General features: G+C 37.9%; 1 protein-coding gene across 1 annotated transcript; it reads right to left on the bottom strand.

Moving 5' to 3' along the window:
* Window positions 1-25: 25 nt before the first annotated feature.
* mtbp (MDM2 binding protein) lies at window positions 26-27,696 on the bottom strand. The gene is made up of 23 exons (XM_004077750.4): window positions 27,519-27,696; window positions 27,000-27,083; window positions 26,823-26,896; window positions 26,180-26,328; window positions 25,876-25,934; window positions 23,689-23,833; window positions 23,230-23,344; window positions 21,205-21,321; window positions 17,280-17,374; window positions 16,179-16,245; window positions 15,914-16,031; window positions 12,365-12,541; window positions 10,925-11,038; window positions 8,980-9,141; window positions 6,255-6,348; window positions 5,965-6,123; window positions 5,578-5,673; window positions 5,201-5,464; window positions 4,953-5,113; window positions 4,708-4,814; window positions 1,528-1,641; window positions 653-718; window positions 26-568 (listed from the first exon to the last, which is right to left on the bottom strand). Exons 1-23 carry the CDS (start codon window positions 27,583-27,585, stop codon window positions 524-526), a joined length of 2,649 nt encoding a protein of 882 aa, XP_004077798.1. The 5' UTR covers window positions 27,586-27,696; the 3' UTR covers window positions 26-523.
* Window positions 27,697-27,970: the final 274 nt, after the last annotated feature.

Raw genomic sequence — 27,970 nt, 5'->3', positions numbered from 1 at the left:
TTTGCACCAGCAGAAACTGAACAAATGAAATCAAGTGTATTTATTCTGGTAAAATGAGAAGACAGATAATATGTGCAGACATAGAATAGATGTTATTTGAATAAATAAATAAAAAAATCCTGGTGGGAAACTGCTGCAAATAAAGGAAACTTCGAAATAAAATTGAATCCCCTGTGGTCACCCTGTAGTTCTGTGTGGAGATGTGCTGCAGTCTTTGTTTCAAGGCTCTACAGCCAAGCTGGTGTGTGTTCACACCCGCAGGAGTGAACACACAACCTCGCACAAGCTTAAAAAAGATCTGTTTCTATGTAATCTTCTGCAAAAATTAAGAGAAACAAATCAAATGAAGGATTAAGTTAATTAAAATAGGCTTAATCGTGAATTTAAAACCAATCGGAGAGGCTTAAAACATCAAACGCTAATCAAAGTAAACGTAATAGAAGATGCTCTTTGAGGCAGAACCTCTACAAAAACATCAAAAGAGGTAAAACACGAATGCATCCCGCTCATGCTTCACTCCTGATCATCTCCCATTCTCTGAGGTCTTCTCAAGCACCCAGCCAATGACCTGCAACCATTCAAAAGATAAGCTGGAAGCTATTAAAACGGAATCTTAAGGCTGAGCCACTGAGCCAGGCTTTGCAGCCGTTACCTGTTTGACATTGCTGCTGGCGGCCTTCTTCATCTCATCGTAAAGGCCCCGAGACGTCTTCAGATCCTTAGACGCAGAGAAAAATAGAAGCTGAATTATTGAGAGCCGATCCGCCCTCTGAGGGAACATCAGTCTTCATGAAAACTCACATTACAAGAACAAAGCAACTCTGTGAACAGGAATAATGAAAACTACTACCAATTAAAGACACATGCAAAAGTATGTGTTTTCTGTTTAGTCACAGAGCTGAGGGGCTGCCACGTCCATTTAACAGCTTTTTAAAAAGTTTTAATCAAAAAAAAAAAAAAAAGAAAACACAAAAAAACTTTTTTGTTTAAAACATGGATTACCATGTATGCAATATTAATGATTTAAATCCATAAATCAATTTAAACTTTAATGTAATTTAATATTTCAATAATATCATGATAAAAATAATACAATAGTAATAATTTACACAATAATATAACACTTTAACAGTTAGTTTTAGGAATATTTTCTTATAATGAAAACTCCACTTTGGAATTGTGTCAAGACAGTTTTTTATAACCAAATTTATTTTTAATAAAATATAAATTTAACAAAGATATTAAATTTAATTGTGTTGAACTGATTCAGTACTTTAGCAGGGATACCTGGCTTTAGTAAAAAAACAAACAAAAAAAAGTAATATTTCCTTCTTAGACGTCTTCTTGGTTTTGTGTTCAAAACTTTCATTTGAATTTCTGCTTTAGTTCGCTTGCAAGTAAACCTGGAAGTGATTCACTACAGTATGAATGCAGACTATCAAGGCCATGACACAGTGAAAGGCATCCAAACATAGTGAAGGGTGCATGAAAAGGAAACACGGAGAAAGTAGCAGCAAAGTAACCAACCTTTAGATAGAACTTGGAGATATCAAACAACCTTTTACTGCAGGCCTCATAGCATTTATGCTCGACACTGATCCCATGGTGTTTGAGCGTTTTACCTACAACCTCCTCCAACATCTGAGAACAAAAAACAAAGCAAAAAAAAACACACGTTTGCATTACCACAAGTATGAAAACAGGAACTGCAGTGCAGTGTACTCCCTAAACAGCTAATGCAAATCATCTTTACAGTCTACTTTTTAGTCAAGGAGCAAATGTCAAAGAGTCGTTTCTTTAGGAGATGTGGGAGCATAAATGCATGCCTTTATATTCACAGCGGGAGCTTGCAGGTAAAAACATACAAATATTTTACTGGTGGCATCAACGGGGAGAAACACATTCCTGAAATAAACAGAGTCTCCTTTAATCTCGCCAAGGCAACGGTTCTAAGAAAAACACCATAAATTATCATGAGGAATCATCAGCACCATTCAGTCTCTGAAGGAAAACAGGAGCTTTTAATCTCCAACCTGAATAAAGTGCTATCATTATTTCTGAATTGTAACAACGATTCTTTCACTTCAGTTTGGATGAAATGAGTGTTTGTAAAAGGCACAGTAAATCAGAAGAAACCAAGGTCAAGAGGCAAAGAGTGGGCTGTGGAAGAGACAGGAGAGGCGTGCAGAGGGGTGTTTGTGTGTGTATTTCACCTTACAAATGAAAAAAGGGTTTAAATGTGCTAAGGCAAGAATGGAGCTCATGGTGCTGTACATAAAAATGACCGTATCCCAATCCAGGAATGCAGTTGTGTTGAGAACAGCTCCTAAAGTTTCTGCAGGAAGGAGGTGGAAGCCGTTTATGTCTAAACCAAGGGTGGACAAACTATGCCCGTAGGTTGTTTTTTTTTAATGTATCAGTGTTTTTTTCCCTGACTTTTTGTCATTGAAAATCACTGAGAGAGTTACTTTTTTATTTCATGAATATTATTTTATTAAAAAGATCATGAAATGAATGAATGAAACGTTATTCATATCGCACTTTAAAACTCCCTAAGGGTACCTAAGGGCTTCACAATAAAAGACAAAAGAAGTTTAAAGTTTTAAAGGAAAAGAGTTATTGTAGCCCTCACAAGAAAAAGTTTGGGGACTCTGCTCTAGCAGCCATGTGGTGTTGGAAGATTTGTTGTTTTTCATTCTTCCGATCATTCAAACTCCACACGAACGCAGCATTTCTCCAAGTTTTACGCGAGGTACAGCAAGCCGTTGGTGCAGTTGGCTCTAAACTCAGAACAAAAGTTTTAAACTAAAAACTCCAAAATGTTGCGTTTTAAAATATAATTTTCAATCCAAATGTTTTCATCCAGATTCCACGTCATTTCTTTCTCACTCCACGCATCTGCTCCTGGTCCGGCCCTTCTATCAAATTTCAGAACCCAATGTGGCCCGTGAGTCAAAAAGTTTGCCCTCACCTGGTCTAAACGCTACAGGCAGCATTTAGACATAAAGACACAGTTGGACAGGGGCAGCCTGAAGATGGTGGCTTTGGTTAAAATCCATCTCTGCAGTCATGGTGCAGAACATCTGCAGCTGATTAGACAAAGCTGGATGTTGATTAAATAATAAAGCAGGAAGAGGCTAAATGATGTGCAAGAGTAGATATTCAGGTGCAATTGACCATTTTTTTCATAATGTGCATTAACTGACTAAGTTACAAAAATAACAAATATAAGATAATGACTGAGTATTATTATGTCAGGAAACAGAGAATTTAAGGTTATAGTCCTGATTACTGCAAACAAATGGAATTGGTTGTAAAACTTTTTCCATTGTATTTATGCGGGCATGTTGATAGTATTCTGATAGAAAACCAAAAATTCACTCACTCACTGCAGAAAGAAAAATATGTAATGGATAAGCAAGGCCTTCGGCTTAAATATGCTTACAGTGGTGGACAAAACTGTTGGTACCCCACAGTTAAAGAAAGAAAGTCCACAATGCTCACTGAAATGACTTGAAACGTTCAAAAGTAAAAAGAAATAAAAATTTATTGAAAATTAAAAAATCAAAATCAGCCATTACTTTTGAGTTGTTGATTAACAGAATTATAAAAAAAAAAACTAATGAAATAAGACTGGACAAAAATGATGGTACCTCCATTAAAGACAGAACTATTTGCCCAGGGGGTCATGATGAACTCAGGGATGTCCTTTAATTGACATCACAGCTGTTTTCAAACCCATAATCAGTCAACCTGACTATTTAGTTGTCCAGGCTTATTTCATTAGTTGTTTTTTTTTTAAATAATTCTGTTAATCAACAACTCAAAAGTAATCGCTGATTTTGATTTTTTAATTTTCAATACATTTTAATTTATTGTTACTTTTGAACATTTCAAGTCATTTCAGTGAGCATTGTGGACTTTCTTTCTGTAACTGAGGGGTACCAACAATTTTGTCCACCACTGTAAATGAGAAGAAAATAGGGTGTTTAGAATATCTCATTTTCTCTAAATAAGGACTTTGTTTCTGATTTAATTGTATTTAATGTCTCATATATTAACAATCCGATGGTCAGACTGATGAAGCCACTTGGATGATTGGTGAAAAGCTTTAAGGAATACGATTTTTGGGTCCGGTTGCTCTGACTCAACTTCAAGACAATGGAAGAACCTGGATAAATCAGAACCTTCACAGACAAATCCAACAGATCAATATCCAATGTTACATCAACAAAAAGTCCGGATTTCTGTTTTTTCTCAACACCTTTGTTTAAATAATCGTCCTTAGGGAACTTTAAAAAGTGCAACAAAAAGCAGAAAAGACATTTGTTGTCAAAATGTACTGAAACATTTACCAGTCAATTTCGTAAGCTCAGATCAACAATCATGCAGAATATCTCAACATAAAAGCAATATGTCAAACTGTATTTTTCACATTAAGCTTTTTTGATTTAAATTTGAGATGAACAAATGCAGCATCCCAACTGATGTAACACGATTAGAGCATCTGCTGAAATAAACAGAAGATTAACTTTTCTGTTTCTTAACTTAATATCATGTAACTCTCAGTACTTTATTCCTAAAGAACCAATGACACTTCCTCTTCCTGTCACACTTAAGGTAATCAGAGAATTATTGGGCATCATGTATAACCATGTTATAAGGTTGGAAATGTATAACTGAGCCTGTAATCTGCGCATCACTTACCCTGTTGTGTTTCTGGGAGCGTGACTCTTTGGCTCGTTTGTCCTCAAAGTTTCTTTGACTCGTCCTCTGCTGTTGCACTTTCAGTCCATCAGGAGCAGAGACAGACACTAAACGTACCAGTGATGTCATGTTAATGAACTACCAACCAGATCAGTAGGGCAAAATTAGTCCACACAAGTCCTATTCAGACCCAACAGACATGATTAAATGTTGGTGAACAAAAAAAGTTAGATATTTAGTCCCACCTGCGGTGTGTCTTGTGCCTGCAGGGGTGCAGACAGAGGATGAGGTGGACTGGGATCGGCTCGGCTGTTGTTGCAAAGTCTTAACGGTGGAATGAACGCCACTGCTGTTGCTACTCGGTGAGCAGAAGGAGTCGCTGCTTCCAGACTTTACCAGCCGTAATCTTTCAGACAAATATTCAGACAAAACAATTTTAAGTTTAGCAGTTCATTTTCTTATATATCTGATGGAGGATAATAGGTTGTCGTACTTTCTTCGGGTAGGGCCGCCCGCCAACTCTGCTTCCCAGGATCTGCATTTGAGCCGGGATACATCAGAGTTCAGCAGGGTTTCTCCATCAGGCACACTCCCCGGTTCTGAGATCAACGCAGGTGAGGGGGCAGGGCTAAGGGCGAATGGGAGGGCGCAGGGCTCCTTGGAGCAGGTTGTCTGAGTCTCATAGCGTATCAGGCGGGACTGCAGCCGGGCAAACACCTGATCCCGGTCAAGAGAGCGCTGGTTATCCAGGCAGAACCTACACAAACAGTTATGGCACAATTTATTATCTCAGGTAAGATAACTTTTAAAGGTCGGCCATACCGACGGATTTAGAGAGATTAACAAAAAGACGAATTCCAGAAAACATACTCTAAGCCGTGGTAATGAGAGCCTGAGGCTTTGCTAAAGGGCATCTGGCTGACTCTTCCAGGCGAGAGGTCTGGTGAGAGCTGAAAAAAGTTATTACTGAAAAAAAGGAGCAAAGGGGCGGGGTCAGAAAAAAAGAGCAAGAGCATCAAATTATGATTTTATTTTACCTTTTTATTGCATTTTTCAAACACGTCTCACAAAGAAAAAGTATATACAAATCGTATAAATATATCAAATATCTCAAAGTTCCCTTTATTTGTTTTGTAAATCAAGGACCAGACTGTCTGAGAAAAAGGTTGATGGAAACTTTTTGGATGGCATTTATTCCAGAAAATAAATCCTAACAAGTCAGAGGGAGACTTTCTGAAAATTGATGACTGAACTTACCCTCTATTGATAGTCAAAGGCTGTAAATCTCCACAGGGCAGGCCATCCACTGTGAAGTATTTCAAAAGTTCTTTAGCATCCAATAAAGCAGAAGAGCTTCTCTGACTGTCTTTAGGGCCCAGCAGGCTGTCACTAGAGCCAGAGCCAAGCATGCCCAACCTAAGACAGACAAACCCGTATTAGAGAAAGACAGGGAAATGACAGTTAGTTTGAGTTATTGAGCTATGATAGTTTAAGACATTATAGACATTTTTTTAGGTTGGAAAATATATCAAATCCATCTGGTTTACTTTCTCTTCTGTCTTCTCTTCTGCAGGTTTTCCATGTTCTGCAGGACGCTCCTCTCAGGCCAGTCAGTGAGCTGATGGGTAAGAGTCTGACAACCTAAACAAAAAGATAGAAGCATCCTCTGCAGTTACAGTGGTCTGAAAAAGTGTTTCCTACCTCTCTGATTTTGGACTTGTAAAAATGTTTTTCCACATTTTATGTCTCAAATCAAACAATTTCAAGTCAAAGAGAACACATATAAACAAAAATGTCGTTTTTTTGTTTATTAGTGAGCAAACGTTCAAACCCATGAGACTGTGTGAAAAACAATACCCCATGAAATCACTTAGACAGGACCTGCCCAACAATATTGAGTAAAAGATCTTCTAAAGCCTTCAAGAACCAATGAGAAGTAATGTAATTGGTATCCATCAGTCTGGAATAGGCTACAAAGCCATTTCTAAAGCTTTGAGATTTCAAAGTACCTCAGTAAAAGCCATTATCCACAAATTGCAAAGATATGGACTGGTGTTGATTCTTCCCAGAAGCGCTCAGTTGACCAAAAATCATACAAAAGCACAGCTACAACTCTATCAGGAGGACACAAAACCTCACAACGTCACCTAAAGAACTAAAGTTCTAGCCTGCCTCGGTTAAAGTCAGAGTTTATGACCCCGGACCAAATCAACTCCTGAGCAAAATGGACATATAGATTTAACTTTAAAGGAAACTTCAAAATAATCCCAGAGACCTTTTAAAAAATATAGAGGAACAGCGAGGCAAAAGTAAAATGTTTTTTGAAGGTGAGTTTGCCGTTCCATCTAGTCTAGAAGTAACTGCATTCCCAAAAACATAATATAACAACAACAAACCCAGTATTGTGGGGGTAGCGTAATGGTTTGGGCCTATGTTGCACTTCAGGAGCTACTTGTGGTAAATGGAACAAAAAGTTCTGTGGTCTAACCAGGAAAACCTTAAATGAGAATGTCCTCCATCTGTTGGTGACCTGAAGCTAAAATGCAATTGAGTTCTGCAGAAAAAAATCCACCTCTAAATAATTAAAGAAGAAGAAATTAGGAAGTCATCTAGTCAAAGTCCTTACCTGATACTTACAGAGACAACGTGGCGTGACATTCTTTAAAAAGAACAAAAAAAACACCTCATGCTCAAAAACCCTCAGATGTGTCTGGATAACAACGATTCTGCAAAGGTAAGAGGTCAAAGCTCTTCTACTGAGCTGTAATAGATCTATTATCAGCTATTGGAAATGCTTGACTGCTGTGGTTGCTCATGAAAGTGGCTCAAACCATTATTTGGTTTAGGAGATTTCACTTCTTTGGATAAGAGGTTTGGACATTTTTCTGCCCTAAAAAAAGGGAATATTGTGTTATATCTGTCCAATTTTTATTTTTTCATTTTAAATGAAGGGAGGCAAACCAGAACACTTAACACTGTTCACCCCAATGTGTATGTAGTTAAAAACTAACTATGAGTCATTCTTGAGAAGAAGGAAAAAAATATTGACTTTATTTTCAACCTAAATCACTGAAAAACACAAAAAGTTTGATTAAATCTAAAGAGGGTTCAAAGAAAAATAGTTTGACCTGCACTGCTTCTGTAATGTTTGCTTTCAGCCCAAGAGCTAAAGCACACTGTAGTTGATGAGTCGGGAGAGGAGGCAGCAGATTGTGTATCCATCATCAGATTTTTTGACAGATGAAGAATCACAACTCCTTAGAGGAAATAAAGTTGCTGCTGCTGGGAGAAATTTCTAAAACATTACACAGGTGGCATAACGTATTACAGTCAGAGAGGAGCCCCTTGGATCATGAGCTCCTTTCAACCGTGGAGGCTTTGGCATCACATCTTCATCACTCTGCTGTGTAATGCTAGCACAAGCCTCGGCGTGACAGACTGCAGGAGTGATGTGAACGCTCACCTGGCGTAGCTTGTCTCATTCAGACCTTTGCAGACATGAATTTTGAGACTTTTCTCGTGCTCTGACAGAATGATCATATTTTATCTGAAGGGTGACAGAAATGTGATGCATCTGGATAAAGCAGACTTGCGGGGAGGGTTCTGCATGCTGATCCGGATGGGGAGACTAACCCTCTGAATTAGCGACAGGAATGGTCGCACCTTCAGGCAGCAAAAACTCATAATTTAATGGATAGACATCTTTACAGCAAAGCAAGGAGGGATTACCTAATTAGCCCGTTTGTCTGTACACGTGTTCACCACCCATGCTTCTTATGCAACACAGCTCTTTGTTGAAGCTTTGGAGGGCTGAGTCAATGTATTATTTTTTTAATGCAACAATGAAAAGATACACAAACATAAAGCAGCTTGCTTCAGGCTGTATTTCAGTGGCTCAAGCTATGTCTGTTGCACTTTATGCTAATGCTACAGCTCATGCTGAGTCAGTGCCTCTGTCTCCAAGAACAGATAATTGGAAAATAGCCGTAATAATGAACAGTGTTGTACAGCCACTAACTCATAACTCACCAATAATGTCTCAGCAGTTCTGCTATGAAATTTCCTCACTATTTGGGTCTTTTATCTTTCATTTTTAGAACCATGACTGTCCCCACTGTGCTCATGTTGCTGCAGGCTGTCTTTTGTTTAAGTGTTGATTTATTTGCAAATATTAAGATGCTATTGTTCTCCAAAACTGTCAATCTATTTGGATAAATAAATGCTTGTCTATTTGCTACAAAATAAAAGCTTGTCAGACATGTTGTTGCATACCTGGTTGTTCTGCAGCAAGCTCCTTTGTAAGACAGCTGGCAGCCATAGACGGAGCGGAGTCCAGCGGAGCAGAGTTCAGATACTGCTCCCTGATCAGGTTCAGAAAGGTCTTCAAGTCACTGACAGACACTGAACTGGAGGCCAAAGATTCCTTCTTCCCTTCTAGATGCAAACACAGACAGAATCATCTTTATTTTAGCAGTGTTCAACTATTTCTTAAAAGCCCGTCTCTTGAAATTGTCACGATTTCAGTCAGGTTTGTGTTGGAGGACGTGAACATTTTTTATCTGGGTTTTTCTCAAAAAAACAAAAAATTCCCTTTAATTTGTCTTTTTTTTATCTGGTGGCTTGATGCAAAATTAGGTACAAATCCACTGCCAGGAATTGTATTTTTCCTAAATCAAACATCCATGGTATAAGAGACTCCAGCATTAGAGTATAACTGAGCTCTTTTGAGGTTTCATAGCAGGGGGTTTCAGATCCACTGAAACAGAAAGAGAATGTTAAATGAAGTTCTAGACACGCTTGTGCTTCTGCTGCCACACTTATCACACACGTGCAGCGACGGCCGAGCAAGAGATGAAAAGACAGACCAGGGATTATGTGCGTTCACACCAACACCTCACACACTTCATGATCTTTGCACAAACTTCCACTGAAACTTTTACGTGTGTAGTCATGTCAGCTCCACAGTAAAAGGCCAAGTCTGAGTAAACTGTGTTGAAACCCATTAAAGGTTGTTGTCTGTCAGAGTAAGAGACTCTTGTTTTGACCTTTCAAAGAGCGATTCCACTGAAGAAATCATCTCCACTTCCTTTATTGTGCCATATTTGTTTTTCTATCTGAAGAATGAGAGCCGTGAGATCCGCCAACAGTTACAGACTCTGGAAGATACCACTGTGTCTTCCTTACACATGGTAGTCGCTTTATTCAAAGTAACTGCTGTGCAGCAGTGCATGATGGGACAATAGTTTAGTAACATTTTAGTGACTGATGTTAAAGACTCCATTTGAACATCTTTTAAAAGCATTCCCTGTGGTCTTTTAACTCTGATTATGCAATTTTAGCCAAAATCTATAAACCTGTATCATCTAAGAAATAGTTTCTGCAGAGCACTGAGCAAACACCCCCACCCCCCCTCCACTGGCAAAAGCTCAGAGCTTGAGCCCAGTATATTTTCTACCTTACAAATAAGCTCTTTTCAAACACTATGCTCCTGATTGGCAACAATTTGAATAAAGAAAATACTCACACATGCAATTTTGAGCTTAATTTCCTTAATATATGTCCTCAATCAGAAAAATACCACAAGAACATGTCGAAAACACTAAAAACACGTATTTCATCAGAGTGAGTCTTTTGCAAGCAGGCAAGCAGGAGCTGGTGCTACTAACATACTTCCGGTTTAAGGTAGTGTTAACATCATGTAAAAATGATCTATTACAACCACAATTCTAAATTTCAATATCCAGTAATGGTTATTCATGAACATAATTCCCAGTTGTATTTGTATGACATTGTAAACTGGCACTTTATTTAAAAGAAAAAGAAAAAGAAACTAAATATTTGGTTAACAAAAAAGGAGAGAAAAAAACTACCTAAGGACCCCATACTGTTTTTAGTGTTTTGCCACAGTGTTTTTTCTTATGTTTGTGTACAATAAACATCCTTTAAAGATTAAAAAAACAAGTCAGTTGTGTTTCTGGGTAGAAACTGAAAAACTTTCAATGTAGCTTGATTTAATTTTTGAATGTTTCTTCAGAAACTTCTCATTTCCAAAAAGCCATATTTTAAAAGAAAAACCAACGTTTCCCATGAGGTTGCCAGATAAATGCAGGCAGTAGTTTCTGATTGAAAGTTTACTGGTCTGATCTCTGCGTTGGTTCTCCCTTTTATGGGGATGCTCAGCATTTAAGAATTTCAATCTTTGGAATGTTTCACTTACTAAAATACTCTTTGAGTGCCAGCATCTGAACTTGGGCCAGCTTCCTTTCCCTCTGGACGAGCCCGTCCCCTTGAAGGCATGGCAGACGATGAAGGACGGCACCAACATTTACTTCTAATCAAAGAGAGACAAAAGTGAATGACATAGTGGGGTCGTGCTTTGTCAATGGAAGAGTCTTCTCCTGTCCTTAAAAAGAAAGCAATTAAGGTTAGAAGTTTTTTTTCCTTTTTGTATAAAAAAATAAATAAAAACATATTTAAAGAATCTGTTAAGTTTATGAAAACACAGGAAAAAATGTTCCTAAAAAAGTCATTGCAGCTTTGCTTTCTCAAACCTCCACAAATAAATAATAAATGTGAATTGGTAATGCTCGTGTGTGTGTGTGTTTGTGTGTGTGTGCGTGTGTGTTATGAAAATGATTTTGACCAACACCCTGGTGTGTCATTGAGGCACTGAGGACACCTTTTATAGTCTAAATCTGCACTTTAAAACATATTCCAGGCAAAGAAAAATGTCTCCTGAAGGTTGTATGACATGTTAAAGAGAAACTCTCAGGAGGAAACATCACTAAATCCCTTGAATCTAAAAAAAAGCCAAAGAACAATGAAAGACTTTTATCAGCAAAGATACTTTCAGTCAAGGGTAGAAAAATTCTTTCAAGTCCATCCAACTAGTCAATTCTAACCCAAAAAACCATTCCCAACCCACAGTTCCACTGCATATTTATAAAACCCCTCTTCTTTAGTTCTCCTTTAAATACCTGTATTTTTCATTTTATAGTGTAACAGATGAGGACAAATATTAAGAGAGAACCAAAAAGTTCCAGTTCTGAGCGAGACCAACAAGAAAGATGAGAGAGAAGAAAAAGAGAAAGGAGGGATTTAACTGCGGAACTTTTAGAAGGTTAGGGTGGCCCTAAATACTTCCAGGTTTAAAAACATGGGGCAACAGGCTCTTATACAACCTTTCACTTAAGCAAAAACTGCTATGCACCCATCACACAAAGCAGACAGGCACTTAAGGGCCTTTTACAAAATTAGGAATGACAATATATTACCATTAAATGGTTACAAAATTTTAAAACACTGATAAATGCTCACTAATTTGGAGTAAAGTGGAAATAAATCTTTAGCAAATCCTCCATATAGAAACAGGCGACGATTAATGGAGCTTAGTGTATTCAGTGTGAGATCCTTGATTAATAATGTTTTTTTATTTGAAATGGCGTACAGTCTCTATTATTTTTGCATGTCCCACAGTCAACAAAGCTTAAATAACATCTCGCTCTCTTATGTAAATGCTAATCTGAAAAGTTATGCATAGGTTTGGTGCAGGCTATGATGATTTCTGCAACACAATTCTTCAGCATGTTTTCCTCACAATGAAAAAAAAACAACAACACACAAAAAAGAAGAACACGACAATTACTGCATGATTTACCTGCCGATGGAGGTTTCTCCCTTAGAAGGCTAGAGATGGTTGTCATAACAGCAGCTCCATTTATCTGACTCGTTGAGTGCATCATCCTGACCCTGCAGACTCCAGACTCGTCATCATCGGGACCCTGGACCAGCAGGAAGTAGGCAGCACTTTCACCTTTTGTCTCTGTGTCAGGAACTAGGGAATAAAGCAAAAAAGGACAGAAATAAATGTCAAGGCTAAACTCTGAAAGAATTCTATAATGGTGCTACTTCTGTCCTCAGAATGGTTTTCATTTGACTATAATTGTACTTTTTTAGAAGCTTTTTTTCTGACTGAATTGAGAACTGCATAAAATCTGCTTGACTTGTGTCATGTATGCGCTGCACCAATCAAGAACAGTTATGAGTTCCAGTGTTTTCAATCAGTGTGTCGCGGCACACACCTAAAAAAAACATTTACCATCACCAGAATATCATGTCAATGCTCATCAAAAAAAGGTCCAGGTTTGACACAGAGTAGTTTGTGAAGCTCTTCAATACAATGACACTGGATCTCTCAACATCTGTGTCTTTCATAAGGAGTGTGAGGGCAGATTTAAGTTCATTTGTTATATTTTTTACATTTCTTGCAGGATAAATAATTTATACTTTTATACAAGCTCATTTTACTTTACATATTACCCAATGATTTGTGCACACATTTAGTTAATATATATCTCTATTCTTTTGAGTCCTCTTTGAGGACTGACGCTGTGACAGAAGAAGGGGGGGGGGGGGGGACTTCCTGGATGCTTCCATTTGGAGATGATGGAGGGGAAATACAAACTTTATTCTTTATCTGGACTATAACTTATTTTGATGAAATGTGTTAAACTTGCTTTGAAGTACTGGTACACTATATTACCAAAAGTATCCACTCGCCTGCCTTGACTCACATAGTAACTGAAGGGCCATCCCAGTCCTAAACAACATCGATATGATATTGGTTCACCTTTTGCAGTTTTACAGCTTCCACTCTTCTGGGAAGGCTTTCCACAATTTTGAGGAGTGAGTTTAAAGGAATGTTTGACTATTCCTCCAAAAGCGCATTGATGAGGTCACATTCTGATGTTGGTCAAGAAGGCCTGACTCTCAGTCGGCACATGTGTGCCTCGAACCGTGGTTAGTGATCAGTACGGATCATCTTTACACCTAGTAGCTGGGATCCAGTGTCAGGCCGTGCAAAAAGTGGATAAAACATTAAAGTTTTTAGACATGAGTCTGTCTCATAGACATATATATAAATGGACAGATTATCTCTGACGTCAGCCATTGACTTCTACACTCCCCTACTTGAAGCCTTGAAGTCAGCTCACAGGCGCCGCCATATTGGCTGGAGTTCACTCTGCCTTGGACTTTCCAAATATGCAAGAGTAACTAGGTGCAGACAAAATGGCGGGCGGTATTCAACAACATACCAGAAACGGTAGTTGGTGTTCTCCAAAATGAAAGGTGTTTTTTTTTTTTTTTAAGGTGACGTTGGATGAGCAAAGCTAAAACACAATAAGCTCACATAATAGTGATGGGGTGAGTTTTTAATGATGTTAATGCTGGGCTCCTTGCTCTGGATTGTGAGGCTGTGAGTGGAAATTCAGAGGATCTTGAACTCCTAACGGACATAACTGCAGAACAGGCATCATTTTTAATTTTTCCTTATTTTATAAATATTGTTCGTTATTTTACTTTATTTATTTTATTTCCCAACTAATGACTCATCCGCGATGCAAAAATAATGTCCAGTATAAACTAAAGAAAGTAACTTTAACAAAAAAAAAAATAGATAAGAAGTAGTCCGCTCCGTCCACTTGATTAGTCAAGTGGACGGAGCGACCGTGTCTCTGAGCAGAGCAGACTGACTTTGTGTTTGAGGGGAAGGGAGGATGCTTTGTTACATGTGCGCTGTGTGGGAGACTTCGGACTGCGATCCGTCCCGCAGCTCTAGGTGAAGGAGCTACCAAACTCAGGAGAACCGGGTCTCACGGTAAAAGTGTGTGTCCAGGCAGAGCTCGGACCGTCAGCTCACACTCCGGCTTTGGGGCAGTGTGTGAGCTTTTCAAAGCAGAAATGTCGCTCAGTCCTTAGAAACCGTTCAAACAATCATGTGGATTTGTGTTTCCAGTCGTGTCCCGACAAAATAAAGGCTGATGTTATTCCCACATATTTACCTGCAGCCAAGATGCAGATTGCGGTATTTCCTGCATGGATTTTATGTTCATCAAAGGCTAAATGTTGTTGTTAGCGTGTTAGCCTTTCCTAACCTTGGCTTCTTCCGGCTCCATTCTTCCACATAAAAAAGCACTGACCACACGGATTAAAATTAAAATGATAAGGGGAAAAGGGGCTTCATAATAACCGTAACATTAATTAAAGCATGTTAAGAAGATCATCTCGTATATTACTGAGCTGCCAGATATCTATGTATGCTGCAGCTAGGCTTGTTTACAGCAGAACTCATTTCCTCTTCGGGTATTTCAAACACTACTGCGCATGCGTGAATGATTTATTCCTACCCAAAGTGTGACCCATGTGAACGTTTGTTATAAACTGAAAAAGTTTTTCTGGGTCCATGTACACGGTTGAATTCTAATCCGATCATTGAGCCGATCAAGATATTTTGCACATGTAACCGCGGCTTATGGTGTCGACTCGCAGCGTGGCGGGGGCGTGGCCTCACGATTGTGTCGATGGTGACGATGAGATTGGCACAACCCTACAACAGACCCACTCAACTAAAATGAAAAAAAATTCACCCAATAATGAATAAACAATTTGTAAGTAAAAAAAAAAAAAACAAGGGTTGGTGTATAAGTTACATTTGGGATTTAGACTAAAGAAAAACTAATAACTAACTTCAACTTTGTGTCTAGTTACAGCTTATAAACATAAATATAATGTTGTTCTTTTTTGTGTCAAATTTATTAAGCAGGCTGTGATTATATACGTTCAAAAACTACAGTTGCTCTTGAACAATTTTTTTTTAAATAACTAAAAAAGAAACCACTGTTCAAAACAAAAAAATCAATTATTGTTTTTTTTGTAATTTATTTATTTAGTTCTGACGTTACATACAATTTTAACCAGAGGTGAAAAACAACTACCTAGGCAAATTTTCAATTCATTTAGTTGATAATTATTATTGAAAAATATCACAACCTTTTGTGCCTCAGTTATTAAAATTAAATGCACGCATAGAGGGACTGTAAACCAATACAGACAACAGAGTTCCACTTTTTTTGTACCTGGTATGCCTTGTGATTTTTGAAAAAGTGTACATTGACTCAAAAATGTTGAAAAACACTGATGGGTTTCTATCATGTTCAATCGTGTGTTTGGATTTTTAACGCACTGTTTTCACGTCAGTTCTACAACACCCCCAGATTTGCATCCCCAGCCAAAACCTCATTATTTCTGTGGATTAGATGCAGCCGATTCGACTCACTGACACAACATGATGAGACCTGCCACATCTCCCCTCCGCCTGTCAAAATATCTAACAGACACAGAGGAGCTTAAAAATGTGCAGTCTTACCGAGTAAAGACTTTTGTCCTTTAGCGAGAGACTCTTTCCAGCGCTGAGAACTGAGTTGGCTGGCAGCAGGCTGAGCGATGGGAGTGATTCTGCAGGACAAACTGAACAAAGCTCCAACCTGGAAACACAACAGACCTACGTGCCTTAGTGCCTCAGATTATGTGCAAAATAAAAACCAGGAATGTCTTTTTTCCCCCAAAACAAACTCAGAGAAAAAAGAGCTTGAATTGAGTTTCAACGGTGTAGAAATTGGTCAGACGTTTACCTTTCCATGCAGTGACCTCAGCTGCTCCATGAGAAGTTTAGCTTTCATTGATCTCCCGAGCAAGCATCTGGTTAGGGGTTGTGAGGAGCAACACAGTATCCAGAAATGGCACTTTGATACAGAAAATGTCATTGGGCACAGAAGGGATTGAATCCAGAGAATGCAGTTTGAATATCACTGAGCAAATAAATCCTTCAAGATCCACTACAGCCTACGTCAAGACTTCTGTTTGCTTTTGTCAATATGTTTTCAAATAGGATAACTACTTCACATTGGAGATAAGAATTCCTGCCATTTGCAGTAGTTACCGGTAAATTAATTTAGATTAGATTAAATAGCATAAAATAGAGCTTTACTTTATGCTCATTGGGGAAATTTGCAGCAAAAAGCTTTAAGACCACAGGGTAGAAAAGAATATGATAATAACAAAAGTTAGTTTACACACAAATTAGGTGATTTAAATTCAGAATAAGAAAAAGTCATTATTATTCATGTGCAAAACTGAAAATGAAAATCTATAATTGATAAAGTTATTCTCAGATTATTGCGCCCTTAAATCTTTGTGCTGTTATAGTCGGATAGTTTGTCCATAATATTCAAGCCTATTTACTTCACTGCAGTGTAATGGTAGAAGGGAGAGGCTATGGTAAACAAAGTTTTAAATACATTTTAGGGCCCAAATTCATTAGAGAAGTATTTATGTGTAGTACTACTGAATAGAAACTGAAGAATCAATAGGACCAGGTAGCACTGCAAATATACTAAACTGATTGAATTTACAAGTTCCCAAATCTTTTTGATTAACAATTCAGCACAGCTTGATTTAATATCCATTAAATGCTTTTATATTCTACTAAAAACCATTTTTGGTTGGATTTTTCATGGATTTTAAAAGCAGATTAGTTCAGACTAGTGACTTAAGATGACTAAAGGTAGAACTTTAAAGACAACTGATTATTGGATTTGGTGAATCAATGCTGTATTTTTAAGTCGATTTTCAATCCATTTTTTGTTTTAAAAAACAAGAAGTTTTGATCAAGATCTCTTTCTGAGTGGGTGCATACATCAACACAAGGATAGGCACACTTTAAATGAGGATACAGTTCCAAGTGCTTGCTTGACATCAGAAAGCTTGGCAGGTCTGACAGATGAACTATCTGAATCAAGTCCAAAGAGGAAGCGTAGTAATGGAAGACCTGGAAAAACAAGGAATGTTGTGTGAGCGCAGACGAAGTGATGGAAAGAATGAAACATCAAGAAGAAGAATTTGGATAAGGGGGGAAATGTCACTCATAACGGCACTGATATTTCACTCCCATCCTGCACCTCAGTGTGAAACCTTTTGCTATATGATTTCAACCTTGTGATAGTGGCATTAGTGACAATACAAACAGAAACAAAAGTTGAGAAAAAAATTCTTTATCCATGGCTAAATGCTGACTAATTAAGAATCACATTTGATTGATGAATTAATGTAGATTAATTTCAGAAAATATATTTTTATTATTTATATTATTTAGACCGACTTTACAGCAGTATCAGTCAAAAGGTTGGATGCACTTGTCCTTTCAAAGTAATTCGAATTAATGGTGGTGTACACAGGCATGTGAAAAGTGCAGCCGTGGCACAGAGGTAGAGCGGTCGACCTCTGATCAGGAGATTGCAACTTCTGTTCCAGCCTTGCCCACCCATGTGTCGAAATGTCCTTGAGCAAGACATTGAACTCTACTTCGCCTCTGGTGGTTATAGGTTGGCGCCAGTGTTCAGCAACGATATCGCCATCAGTGTGTGTAAATGGGTCATTGGGACTGTGACTGTAGAGCGCTTTGGGCCTTTTTAGAAGGTAGAACAGTGCTATACAAGTATATGCCATTTACCATTTACCAAAGGGACACCTACATTTCTCTTAATTTTTGATCTAAGCATTCTGATATGTTTTAAACATTCTTTTTATTGCAGGTACCATTATATTAAACCTTTATGAAGCCTTACCATACCACACACACAAAGAAACCCAGTGGAGCTGTCGGCCTGTTTTCAATTAGGCCATATTGTTGGGAAATGTGAGGTTGGTCTTGGCTTGCAAAGAAATTGCAGAAAATGCAATTTTGTTTGGATTTGCCTTCTATGAGAACTGCGATGAACCTCTGAGCGGCATTTCTACTTTTCAAACAACACGATTGTCTCCAGGGTTCATTTATTACATGAACGACATCCTGATCATTCACCTGCTGCATCAGCAAACGCGCTGAGGAAGAGGAGGGTGGTGTGTTCGTCCACTGAGCAGAAGCAGGGAATACAGAGGTGAAAAAAAGAAGCGGATTCTGTTCTCTAGTCCAGTACAATATGAGATATATTTATATGAGATGGGAGCCGTTTTGTTTGCGACCGATACATCACATCTTTGTTCAGTCTAGGGCTGCACGATATGAGGAAAACTCGCGATATTAGAGATTAATATTGCGATAACGATATAATTTGCGGTATATAAACAAATTGTAATAAAACCAAAATTACCATTCCAATTTCAATGCAACAGTTTAAAAATTATACTCCAAATGACCCTCGTCGACATAGGTGACAAACATCTAACATTAAAGGCCTCTTTCCGATTGGTCAAATGCATAAAGGGATTTATTTGATTCATTAAATACTTCCAGCTGCCATAAGATTGCTTTAACACATTTAAGGTTTACCATTTATTGCGATTCTCGCCGTCTTTTGCGATATGCATATTGCAGATCTGGATATTGAGATAACGATAAATTTGCGGTATATTGTGCAGGCCTAGTTCAGTCTGACTTTCTTGTTCCTGCAGCCATAAATAAAAGGGGCCGTGTTTTATTTTCTTAAAAAAAAAACTCTTGAAGCAGGAGTGTTCATATCCTAAATTCAAAATAATTATTTTTTACCTGAATTTTAAAAAATGTACGTTGCGACCCTTATTCATCTCAGGATACACTCCCGAATCCAGTAGGTGGCAATATTGCACATTAAAAGGCAATTGGGGTGATGAATAAGAATCACATAGAGTGGGCTGAGCACAGCGTGTTTAACCCCGCCCACATTGAGCCACACCTTGGTCTGCACACTGCAGCCAAGTAGTTGAGCAGTTTGATTTGGGTTGAAAGACTTCTTATAGGTTTCATTGCGTCTCACCGTTTGTCTGTGGACAAGGTTTTTTTTTGTTGCTTTCTTGATAGCAGAAAAAGTATAAAATTGTTATCAATGTCTCAAATATGAACAACATGATCTTTACATTGACAAAAAAATCTTTAAGAACACTAAAGTTAAATATCCCACATAGCATCAGTTGCAGTTGGTCTGAGCTGAGCATTGACATTTTCCAGACATTAGCTACAAAAGTGCATCAGCTTGTCAGACAGAATGACTCAGACCCAACAACAGTGAGCAGTATACAAGCTGGCAGGTTGAAAGTGTAGGTAATGTACCCCTACACCCATGAGTGAATGCAGCATGCAATTACCTACAGAGATCTGCATATAGAGCTAAGATTTGCTACTCTTGAACTGCTACAGTATTAAACTCGTTCCAGTATTTTCACGTTAAGATGAGCGTAGGCAATGCAAAGTTCAGACATGTAAAATCCTTTCCACAAGTTGGAATGAGAAATGCCACACTTCTGCAGTTCTACTTCTAGGCCAGATTTTTAAGAGGATCAGACAATTATTTTGAATTAAATGGTAAATTCAGATTATTATTTAAGATTACAGCATTATAAAAAATGTCTGTCATTTTGCTTTCGACAACTTGTTGAATCATATCCGTGTGTTCCTAGTTGTCATGTACGGTGTGCCCACAACCAAAGACGTTACGTGTACATTATGTTCTAGGTTCTGTTTGACTGACTGATAAGGCAGGCAGGCAGATCCACGGTTAAGAGTCTGACACTGAACGCTCATGCCTTTCTGAAGATGAGGAGGAAGAAAAACTCCACATCTGGCCTCCTTTTATTCCTTTTCTTTTTTTGGCTTAATCTTCTAAGCAAGCATACGCTATTGGCAGGATCAACCAGGTATCCTCTGGAGATAGAGTGTGCGGGAGTCAGGCTTTGTAAATACTCTATATATGGTCTATAGCGGCGGGCCTGGGTGGGCCGTGCGGCGACGCACGCGGCGCAGGCACCCGGTCCGTGGGCAGGGCTTGAAGAGCACGAGCTTCAGGACAACCCTGCTGCCTGAGTCAGTGGGCTCCGATTCCGAACTTCCAGTTGAAGAGGCACGCGGCCTGGCCCGGGCTTCGATAAACGCTCCTTTAGGCCAGAGTAACCCTCCGCTAGGGACCCGGCACACAAAAAGGCACATAAAGGATGGCAGGCAGAATGTGCACTCAGAGTAGTCAATCACACGTGTACAGTAACGTATGTCTCAGAAGAGATTTAATTGGCTGCTCTGCATGTCAATCAAGTGACATACTTCACGTTGAGGAGGATGATTTGCTCATGGCATTTTTATAAAATACATATTATTGATGGCCCGCGGTCTACCATCCCATCCTTTGCGATCTAATCAGCACCCCAGTTTTAGATATTACCAGCAAAAGAAAAGGGAGCATGTGATCCATCTGATCTACTAGATTCCACATAAGACTGCAACGGCTGTTTCAACTGCAGCTTAAGACAGACACATGGGGTTAAAGGAAAAGTACTAGGCTGTATAATAATTCAGTCATTATGTACTCAAGCTTTCTCTCCAAACCATCAGAAAAAATGTCCTCACATTCTTCTAGTTTTTTCTCTAGAGCAACAGATATGGAAACCCACCCAAATATGTGGCATTTCACAATAAGAGTGTTCAAATTTCAGGCTTTAAAGTCGTCTGACAGCAGGCTGTCTGTGGCTGTGGGGCTCACGAGAACTTCACAAACAGCCAAGTGAAGCGAAACTCTGATGCAGGAGAAGCACACAATCAACCCAGCGTTACAACAAACTCTTCAGGAGATGAAAGAAATGGTAATTTCTACAAACAAAACAAGGATGAAGAAGTCAAGAGAATGAGAATCTTACCTCCGAGTGCAATCTCTGATCAGTGGAGGCGCAGGGAGCTGGCAAGAGATTACACTCTGCCTTCTGAAGCTCAGGAAGCCGCACCGAAAAGCCGTCAAAGCGGAGTTCAGACCCACACTGGAACGAGAACACCACAGAGAAGATGACAAATTATTTCCAAACGTTCATGGTCCGTGTTGCTGTGGTTAAAATGAACATCTGTACAAAACAAACAGATGAAGTGAGACACAGATCACTACAGATGTTCCAATGCCTCCCACTTTCGTTTCAATACTATTACACATGAGTTGTGCTTCTTTGCTAATTTTCCTGTTCCACATCTCCCTAAGTGTGCATCTTTTAAAGCCTAGCAACTGCAGCTGCTTCACTTCCAAAAACAACAACTCCGAAAAGGTCATGTCGCTGCAGAAGGAGACAGGAATGATAAGTCTGTGACACCTACTGAACTCATCTTAGAGCAGCATACTTCAGTCTGGCTGATATGAGACAGAATATTTTCATGCTGCAACGTTCTGCTGAAAAAAAACATGCCACTTGAGCCAAAAATAGATCACATAAACATCTGCTAATGTTCCTGCTTCGGAAAGGAATAATGAAGCAGTTTAACAATTTGGGTGAACATCAAAAATGAACACAAAGTCTCACTTAATACCCACATTCTCAAAAAATGTGCTAACACTTGTGTTGTTTATTAAAAGAAAAAGAGGGATTTTGTTTAAACCTAAAAAATCTTCAAAAAATCATTTGAAGACAAAAACAATTGGAGATGATGCAGCTACATATCCAGAACTTTATTTTGCTTTTCAGTTAAAGGCCTACTCTGATGAAAATTGTGTTTTTGGTGTTTTTAAACATGTTTTTGTAACATTTTTCTGATGATGAGGGACATTTTTGAAGAAATTTAGGTTCAAAATTGTATGTCTGAGTATTTATTTATTCTAATAGTTGTGATTTAGGAGCAGACAAAAAAATGAACTTTGAAAAAGAGCTTACTTGTGACGTAGAAAATACACTGGGCGGGCCAAAAGCTCCCTGCTCCAATGGGAGGGGAAGGAGGGGGGGTTGCTCCACGCCCATGGTCACACCCACAACTCAGAGATGAATTTCTTAGGAACTACTGTCGCTCTGCAGAAACTAAGTTCCCTAGAAAACGGCACAGGTTTTTCGATTTTGGCTTACTAATCATAATTAAAAGACCCCCGGGAAGGCTTTTAAAATAGATCAGAAGATGATCGGAGTAGGTCTTTAACAAGATTCAGCTAAATTCAAAAAGAGTTTAGGCACATACAGACATTATTCTGTTCAGTAAGCCATAAAAAGTCGCAAAACTACTCCATACCTCAGAATTAAAAACAGCAAATGAGAAAAAAGCAACATCAACAAAAGAAATCTGTACCATTAGCTAAAATGTATATATTTATACACATGGAGGCTTGGAGGATGTACTGCATTATTATCATTATCTTTGGAAGGTGACACAACAACCAAGCAGTTTTTTGTCTTAATTTCCAAGAAGCAGACAAATGACTAAATAACACTGCACACAAACACACAAACACACACAAACCCCCTGAAAGTGGCTCTTTTTTCTCTTTAATGGGCTGGTCTTTTGGACCCCTACAGAATTCAGTGGTGTGATAACCCACTCTACTGTGTTTGTAACAATTACGGAGCTTTTTTTTTATATTTATTTTTTTCAAAAAAGTCTAAAACGGCTGAAAAAGAGATGGTACTGTGGAGCTACAGTTTACTTGTTTGGGTCAAACTCTGTAAAGCTCGGGAAAAGTGGAAGAGCAGAAAAGGAGTATTTGAACGTTATAAATGAAGTGCCGTGGCAAGAACTGAAAATTTAAAGTAAAAAAGATCATTTTACATTTAGCTTTAGTCATTTTCAATTTTTGAAATAAGATATTTATTTGGATTATTTAGCAGGGAAGATCCTCCAATAATGTAAATGTATCAAATCCAAGTAGTGTGAAATGAAACCCTTGCTTGAGTTTAAGCATATTACGAGACAGACTTTACCTTCTTCTCTCTGATAAGCAAGCCTCCTCTCCACATTTCCCTGTGGTCAATACAAGTGAATAGGTCAGCAGGTCCCAGCAGACCAGCGCCTAGAGAAGATGCCACCTTCTGCCACCTGGATGAGGCAAATTGCTTCATGAGTGTTCTGGAAAGGAGGCTTTTACAAGGTTTTGCAAGAATAGTAAACATAAAAATCCCAAAACATTTGAGAAAACTCAGCAGATCATGTGTTTTTGTTATATCTTACATAGGAATTCTGTTAAAAATAGTGAATAGGATTCAGCCACTGTTTCAAGCATTCGCTTATCTCTTACTCCCCCTAGTGGTAGAGTATTGAAATTATACAAAAAGTTGGTTTAACTCTCAGTTGAACAAAATACAGTCTGTAGCTGGGAGAGCTAGTTAGGCATTAACAAAATACCTAAATCTGTAAAAATCATAAAGGAGTTGATGTATGACCTGGAGGTGTGCTGTGTGATCACACTGATCTTTGCTGCATGCCAGCAGGACATGTGTTTGAGGGCTCCGAGCAGAGGCAGCAGCTCTTTCAGGGGAGGGGTCTGCTCAGCAAAGGCCAAAAACAGAACGTCCACTAAAGCTTTACCTAAATAGAAGCAAATAAGTTTTTTAAATATATTGCAAATTACTCAATGCAGCATTTTCAGAATAAGATTCCTTTATAAGTATTTTACTTATTTTAATAACGTAAACATATGACAACCTTCAGGATTTTCTAAAGAAAAGAAAAAAAGCACCCCTGTCTCCAGTATCTCAGGGCTGTCGTTGTTCAAGTAAATATCTCTGAGTACGGACAACCCGTGGAGAACGTGCAGTTAAAGATTTTCAGCGTTGTCTTTTTCAAAGGACATTATCCCTACTTTCTAAATTTTGAATATTGTCACAACAAGCCTTCATATCTAGATGGTTAGAGCAGAGACGAATTGATTGAACTGAAATGGATTATTACACCATAATTAAAGAGTTTTGCTTGTGTGAAAACACTGCAGCTTCTTTGTTACAAGCAGGTTTACGGTCAGAGTGACTGTTTTTGATGGTTTAAACCAGTGTTTTTCAACCTTTTTTGAGCCAAGGCACACTTTATCCTCGACAAAAATCCTGCGGCACACCAGCATCCAGAAACTGTAAAAGGAGAAGCTCTATAGTCTGTATTGATGTACAGTCCCTCCACAATCTCACGTGCATTTTTGTGATAATTGTGGCAGAAAAAGCTGGAAGTTGCAGCTGTTTTTTCTAAAAGATGTAGTAAAATTTAAGTTAGTTTTCCGTAATATTTTTCAACTAAGTAATTGGAAATTTTACCCTGGTGGTTGTTTTATCCTTCAATTTATTAACATACAATTTTATGTAACCTCACATAAAAAAAATAGATTGTTTTTAAATAGTGATTTATTTTTTAAATGTAGGTGCAAAGGCAACTATAATGTTTTGAACAATTAAATGATCACAATATGTTTGATACATTTTACAAAAAAAAACATTATAACATTTTATTTATGTTTTCTGTAGCTACACAAAAAGTGAACATGATAAAGTTTTATTAGTTTTTCTGTGTTTTATTTCTTTTTAGATGATTAAATTGTTTCTAATTAGTTTAATTGTGTCTGTTGGCCACTTCACCTTAATCCTGTTTCTTAAATGTTGTTATTACTTCTTCTTAAATTTAACATATAAAATAATCCAGACGGTATTAGAAAAGTGTTTCAGTTAGAAAGATGACTTGGACCAAACTCTGGGATGTTTGGCTGTTAATAAACACAAACCTTGAAGGAGAACTAAAGTGTTGACTTCTGATTTCATCAAGAAGATTTAAAAACTGTTTGATGCGTCTTCTTTGTGGTTTAATACATTTAACAGGGAATACTCATTGCAGTGCAGAGATGCTGTTACTTTAACACAATGCATCATGGGAGATGTAGTGCGAAAACTGCCGCAGAGGGCAGACAGACTCGCTTCTCTTGTTTCATTATTTTGTCCACTTGTTCCACGGTCTGACACCAGATTCTGTGGGAAGCTACACCACTAAAGACGAGCTTTAGCTGGTATTTTTGTTGGAACTGAGAGACTTTATGAGCTAAATTGGAACAAGGAAGTAAAGACTTAAACCACTTCTGATTGGTCAGACTGATGACGTATGATTAAGCCTCCAAGAATGATTGGTGGAGACAGTTAAAGGGGCGGGACTTTTCCTAAAACAGAGCTGAAGCCGTAGCTAAATCGCGGTGCCGTCATTTTTAATTAAAATGTTTTTAATAGAATCAAATAAACACAAAGAAAAAAGTATTTTATGGTCTTTCATATTCCTAACTAATCAGTGTTTTTATCAGGGCCTGTTTGGATGAACAAAGAGCTGATATACTGGAGATGGTGAATGTGTTTAGATAAGTGAAAATGGGTAATTTCCCACGGCACACCGGTTGAAAAACACTGCTTTAAACATCCCATGTTTGATGCATTTGATGCATTCTCTTGCTTTGAGGCTTTCAAGCTGTTTGCACACTTTACATTTACTAAAATATAAATAAATAATTGTCTTGAATTGTAACAAAACAATTTAAAGACCAAAAAAGTTGTTTTCACAAATGAAACCTCTGTTACTGGGGGTTTTGTGGAGTTGATCAGTCATACCTGGAGGTGGCAACTTGTCTGATAACAAGTGAAGCCCCTCTGCAGCCTCATCCAAGAGCCTTTTAAAAAAACAAAAAACAAAGAGCACATAAGAGAATATATTGAATATTTTATTATCAACCCAGTTTGTACTCAAAAATGGGCAAGGACCTACAGGTCCACTAATTTGTTTTAATATAAAGATTAACCATGGTTAACAAATCCATGTAGAGTATTAAAATGATCATGAATTAATAATTATTATCTTAAAAAGTGTAACTGATGTCAAACATGGAAAATAAAGCATAAACCCTCCAGCACTCACTCTGTAAGTGATGGCTCCTCATCCTTTAGGTCTGGTGCCGTCTGGATACTCAGTGAGTTCAGGCATGCTTTCACAGGGGAAGGTTTGTCCTCTTCACTGTCAGTTTTCTGTTGACTTGAATTAAGTTCTTCCCAGGCTGACATGCAAAACTACAAAAAAGTGACACAGATGTTAATACAAAAGGAAGTGATTTTTCTATATGTGTAAATAGCTTGAATCCTAAAACCTTGTATAAAAGTTCTCTTTCATCAAGCTAAGCTAAAAAAATGAAAAGTTTTTTCAGATTTAAGCGTTTTCAATAATAGGAGTCCATGTAAAAAACAGCAATGTGTGATTTCTGTTATTTTTGCAGCACAGACACTTCTGTACAAAATTCCAATGTAAATTAAAAACAAAACCAATTCTGAACTTCTCTAAAGCGGCAGATGCAACATTTGCTTCCTACACAAAAACTCGGTCATTTATTATTCATTTTATGTACAATAAAAGAAAAGAAAAAGTTTTTATCCAAAAATTTCAATACCTGCTCCCCCATTTTCTTGAACTTTGAAAATATTAAGACTTTTTATTATTTGGGGAAACATACATTACATAACACATGTAAAATAAGATATTTTGTATAAACTGTCATTTTGTTTCTCACCTGTGTTGCTAAGTGGCAAGTCTGTACAGCAAAGAACCATCGTGGAGCGGACGGACAGCCACTTAGAGAACAAGCTGGGAGAGCAAAAGACAGGTGTGAGGAGAGCTGGGAAATAATAACACCAGGAGAAAGCAACACTTTTCAAAGGTGCAAGATCAAATTTCTTTTTTTATGTACCTGGAAACACAGAGCTCTTTCTCTCTGAATCTCGAGCTGAAATGTCCAGAAGGTTATCATAGATGCTTTTTAGAGACTCCACACCTGAAACAAAAACAAACCTTCAACTTCAACACAAGACCTGCTGCTCCTAACTAAACTTAGGCGTGTTGCTACATAAAACACAAACTACTCTCTTTTTTACGTAATTGTTAAAATTTGTGGATTTTAGGGTGAACCAAACATCTTTAAGTCTTATTGGTTCTTATTGTCAGTAAGAAAAAATTATTACTTATTTTTACGACAATACGAGATCAGAAAATAACAAGCCAAGAACGGGACAAGAACAGAAAAAGTTCTAAAGCTTCAGCTTTAACGAAGGTAAATAGAATAATACATCTATCAGCAACGAAAATATCTTAGTTATCGAAAAAGGTACCCAAGTATGTGTAAAGACCGTTTGCTAACCTAATTATTGGAGCAGTTAGCATCGTGTTTTGTTTTGTTGCGCATTTGTTAAAGAAAACAAAGAAAACTTACATTTACATTCGTCTACTGAGTGGTCAGCATTTTGGCAAAATGAAACAACAAGAACGTAACGATCCATTGTTTCAAAACATCGTCTAAAGTCCTGTATTTGTCTGTCTGTGTGGTCAGGAAGACTTTTCGACCTTTCCGCAACGTCAAATTTCCCACTCGCAGTGACCGCACTTCTTCTTCTGACAAAATACTGACTGGAGTAAAAACACAATATTCGTTACTGCCATCTACTGGGGACAAAGGGTAGTGCAGCACAATGACAGTGACGCTGGTGAAACCTAAAATATAATTTAGCTAGTTTTAAATGGGAAACACATAATTTGCTTCCTATACTAACAATTATTTTAATAAAAAGTATACTGAATATAACTTAATACTAAAAAATAGGAAACATATGTGTAAAACATATATGTAAAAAAAAAAAGGCCCTCTCACCCTCCGCGGGTGGTTTC

Source organism: Oryzias latipes, chromosome 16, assembly GCF_002234675.1.
Source record: "Oryzias latipes chromosome 16, ASM223467v1".
Classification (NCBI taxonomy): Eukaryota; Metazoa; Chordata; class Actinopteri; order Beloniformes; family Adrianichthyidae; genus Oryzias; species Oryzias latipes.
Note: the sequence above shows the minus strand (reverse complement) of the source record. Positions and strands in the feature narration are given on the sequence as shown.